The 3,531-nt window shown below is 40.1% G+C and overlaps 1 protein-coding gene across 1 annotated transcript; it reads left to right on the plus strand.

The window, feature by feature from the left end:
• The first annotated feature begins 330 nt into the window (after positions 1-330).
• Positions 331-3,281, plus strand: LOC110444548. The gene is made up of 4 exons (XM_021488919.1): positions 331-526; positions 1,369-1,470; positions 1,899-2,390; positions 2,728-3,281. Exons 1-4 carry the CDS (start codon positions 472-474, stop codon positions 3,270-3,272), a joined length of 1,194 nt encoding a protein of 397 aa, XP_021344594.1. The 5' UTR covers positions 331-471; the 3' UTR covers positions 3,273-3,281.
• Positions 3,282-3,531: the final 250 nt, after the last annotated feature.

The following is a 3,531-nucleotide window of genomic DNA, read 5'->3' on the forward strand; positions in this document are numbered from 1 at the left end:
TGATGTCATTGTGATGGTATAGTGTGATGTCACTATAGGGTGATGTCATTGTGATGGTATAGTGTGATGTCATTGTGATGATATAGTGTTTATTTTAGTGCGATGAAATCATTGCTGAATGTGTGTCATACATGTGACCTCATTATACTTAAAACCAGATGGTTGCCAATTTTCCAAAGTATCATAATTGTATAGTAAATGGTTTAGATATGTGGTTGATTGACTTTTGCATGAACCTGCCCGTGTACATTGTCATGGATTAATTCCCTTGGGTCATCCTCTTGTTAATGATACGTTACCAAACAAGCCGTAATAAAGGGATATGTAACGTTATACCTGGCAGTCTCGTTCCCACACCTGTGTGCCATACAGGTGCGTGAAAGACAGGGATACAGGTGTTGTGTAGCAGTGGTCAGCGTTTGGTTACTGGCAGAAGTGGTCAGTGTTGTGCCCCGGACAGAGGTTTGCTTGATGTCTCTGATGGACTCCGCGCTACTACCAAGGGAAGAGGAGGAGGATAATGATGGTACAATAAGACGTCACTATAATGTAGTGGACGAGATTTGGAACACTATATCAGAAAGTCGGCTCTGTGGTTTATGTAGATTAGTCAGGAATGTATTTATCAAGGTGGTTTTTTTTATAAGAGAAATGTTTATAATACACAAAAAAATACGTTTTTAATTGATTTAAATATGTAAAGTTGGTGAGACTCGGTTGTTCTGAGTCGATATAGTACGTCAAATGGGAGCTCAAATTACACCCAGGAGTAATCAGAGATGGCGTTAGTGTATCAAAACGAACACATATAACTGACCCGTGTGACGCTTAACGGCATTTACATACAGGTAAATAACACGTGCAACTGACCCTTGCCACGTTTAATGGCATGTATACAGGTCTAGATGTATAAACATTCAGCTGTAGTGCCAGGTAAGAGAAGTCAAAAACTATCCGTACTGATTACTCTACACCTATAAAATAACATCGTCTAATGTGTATAGTGGGATTGCATGGCCTGTGATAATTCTAACAATACACATTCAGTATCTATCAGGCTAATAACGGTGCTGTTGAGGGTCATTTCAGCTGGGGACGTAAATGACCTGTACAATTAGGGCAACAACAAAACAAACGATAAACAATAAATGTTTGATATAGCTGTATGTTCCGTTGTCACTGAATTATAATGTAATATCTGTGTATTTACCGTTTATATCTTGTAACGTACTTGTATATAGTTTTGGTACTGTATTAGATAAATCTGATGAAGTAAAGACATCAAGAATTTGAATTTTGATGAACGTATAGAAAATTTTGAATTATTGAAAACATTTTCCTACAGATTGTCATATTTTGTTTACACAGGCGGTATAGCCCGACCCAACACTCGGTGTAAGAGTGCGCGCAGTGGCAGCAATCGTGTACGGTCGGCCAAGAAACGGGACAGCTACTCCGAGGAAAAGTCATGTAAGTTTTCCTTCAATTTACAGAGTTGTTGAACATAACATGAATATAGCATTGTAATAGCCATTTCTCTTACACTGCACACACCAATGCCTTTAATGAGGAAGCGAAATGGGATTCGCTTTACCTTGATACAAAAGACAGATCACACTCATCTGTTCCAATTACACTAGAGTCGAGTCCAAGAACAACTCTATTTTGACATGGCGGCTTAAATGAGGATTCGTTAGTAAGTTTAAGTGTTAGAAAAAAGAAAGAAAAACCGGGGTGTTGTCCTTAGGAATTTCTCAATATTCTAGATAAAACTTTAAATGCGAAAAGTTGTTATAGAATTGGTTCAGACCATGCTGTATGTAGTCTTTAGGGTCGGAGGAACATGCTTACCGAATTTATTCAAATTCTTTTGTTTCTTATTATTTTCTCCACGGCAGGCGAGATCAGTCTGAATATGAAGATATATCAAGTATCGCTGGGATCTGAGGACGATACGGGCTCCCAACAGACCAAACGGGATTTGGCCGAGCGCTTCTACGACGTCATCATACAAAAGAAAGAACAATTCTGTTGGACGTTGGAGGCTGCTATTGACATTCGTGACGTCAAAGTCGAAACAATTACCAGAGGGAGCATGTGTGTTAAGTGCACGTGTTTGACACTTGGAGCATTAGAGTCACTTAATCAAATGTTCAAAAGTCGACGTCTGTCGGCTGTTTGTCAATCCGTGTTTGTCACGGATCGTATCCTGGAACTAGTAGGAGCCAAGTCAGTTAAACTGGATGTTACCATAGATACGGACGAATTGGACGCGTCACGAGAAGTGCTCTTGTCACGCAAGTTCAAAGAGTGTACATTAGTCCATCCAGCGGACACACTGTCCACTCCAACAGATTACCCTAGTCTTGACCACATTCCGGTCACCGCTGGTCAGTGCTATGCTAATAATGTTGACCTTATTTGTTCATTTAATATTTCTTGAGTTCAGTTGTGTTAGCATTGATGTTATCTAGATTGTCTGTCCATAGATCTGTACGTTCCTAATGTCTCTTACTGTAATAGGTCCTATTATCAGTACTACTGCATTTAATGTTGGTATTTTACCGATGTATTTGCTATTTTGGGGTAGGGGTAGACGTCAGAAAACAACATTTTAATTTCAAACATTTGTTTAATGTAAGAAAGTCTGAATATACATTTATCTTAAAAATCATTCAAGAGGGCATTCTTTTGTTTTTTAACCAATGTTTATTTCTCTGCTTGTAGATGTGGTAGTGATCGAGAAACACTTTGATGTTGTTGGCTGGCGCATGCGCCTCAGTGCTGAGGTTGAGGCAGTGCGTCATCGATACACATGTTTCAATGACTCAATCGACCTCTTCATCAGAACCCTGCAGATTATCATGCCGATTGGCAAAGTCGCCATTGAATCTCTTTCAGATGTCATCGGACTCTATAGCCATTTAGTCGGAAGTTCTTCGTTATCTTCCGGTATGCGGACTGATCTGGTTCGAGAGTATCTGTCGACTGTGAACAGTATACGAATTCTAGTAGACGACATTAAGGCCAAATCGTCTCAGGCCTCCGGGGACGAGAGTGACGATGACTACCAGATCATGACGTGTTTGATCAGTGAACTCCAGGACATGCTTCTACCCAAACACGTGTTTGAGGAAGATATCAGTGTCCTTGACCGCAGGGTCAATCCCGCGGAGAAGCCGTTCCTAGGGCTGATATGTTTTGTGCCACTTCTTCTTGCCAAACTGTCGACCGTTCTCTATACACTCAGCGCTCCCGGAGTATCTAAATAAAACTTGTTATATAGCAGGGCGAATTGTGTTATTTTGTATGGAACACAGTCTGCATTTTCCCGTGTGTTTATATCATGACGTTATTCCAACCTGCTTCTATCATCCCTGGATAATTGTTTACACCCTGTAGCAGTCGCATTCTTCATTGTGTAGCATTATCATGAAATCAAACTTTGGTAAAATCGAAACAAATAATGGAATGATGCTTTTAACTTTCATCAACGTATACATACGATGGCCGACAAGAGCCTGACAAAAA

Source organism: Mizuhopecten yessoensis, unplaced genomic scaffold (genome assembly GCF_002113885.1).
Source record: "Mizuhopecten yessoensis strain PY_sf001 unplaced genomic scaffold, ASM211388v2 hete_36141278, whole genome shotgun sequence".
In the NCBI taxonomy this organism is placed as follows: Eukaryota; Metazoa; Mollusca; class Bivalvia; order Pectinida; family Pectinidae; genus Mizuhopecten; species Mizuhopecten yessoensis.

Bases quoted from the DNA above. Each gene is read 5' to 3' on its own strand.
- LOC110444548 (XM_021488919.1), top strand. From the start codon at position 472: ATGTCTCTGATGGACTCCGCGCTACTACCAAGGGAAGAGGAGGAGGAT. The intron at 1,471-1,898 runs GTAAGTTTTCCT...TCTCCACGGCAG, and splicing joins CTACTCCGAGGAAAAGTCAT to GCGAGATCAGTCTGAATATG. The intron at 2,391-2,727 runs GTCAGTGCTATG...CTCTGCTTGTAG, and splicing joins CCACATTCCGGTCACCGCTG to ATGTGGTAGTGATCGAGAAA.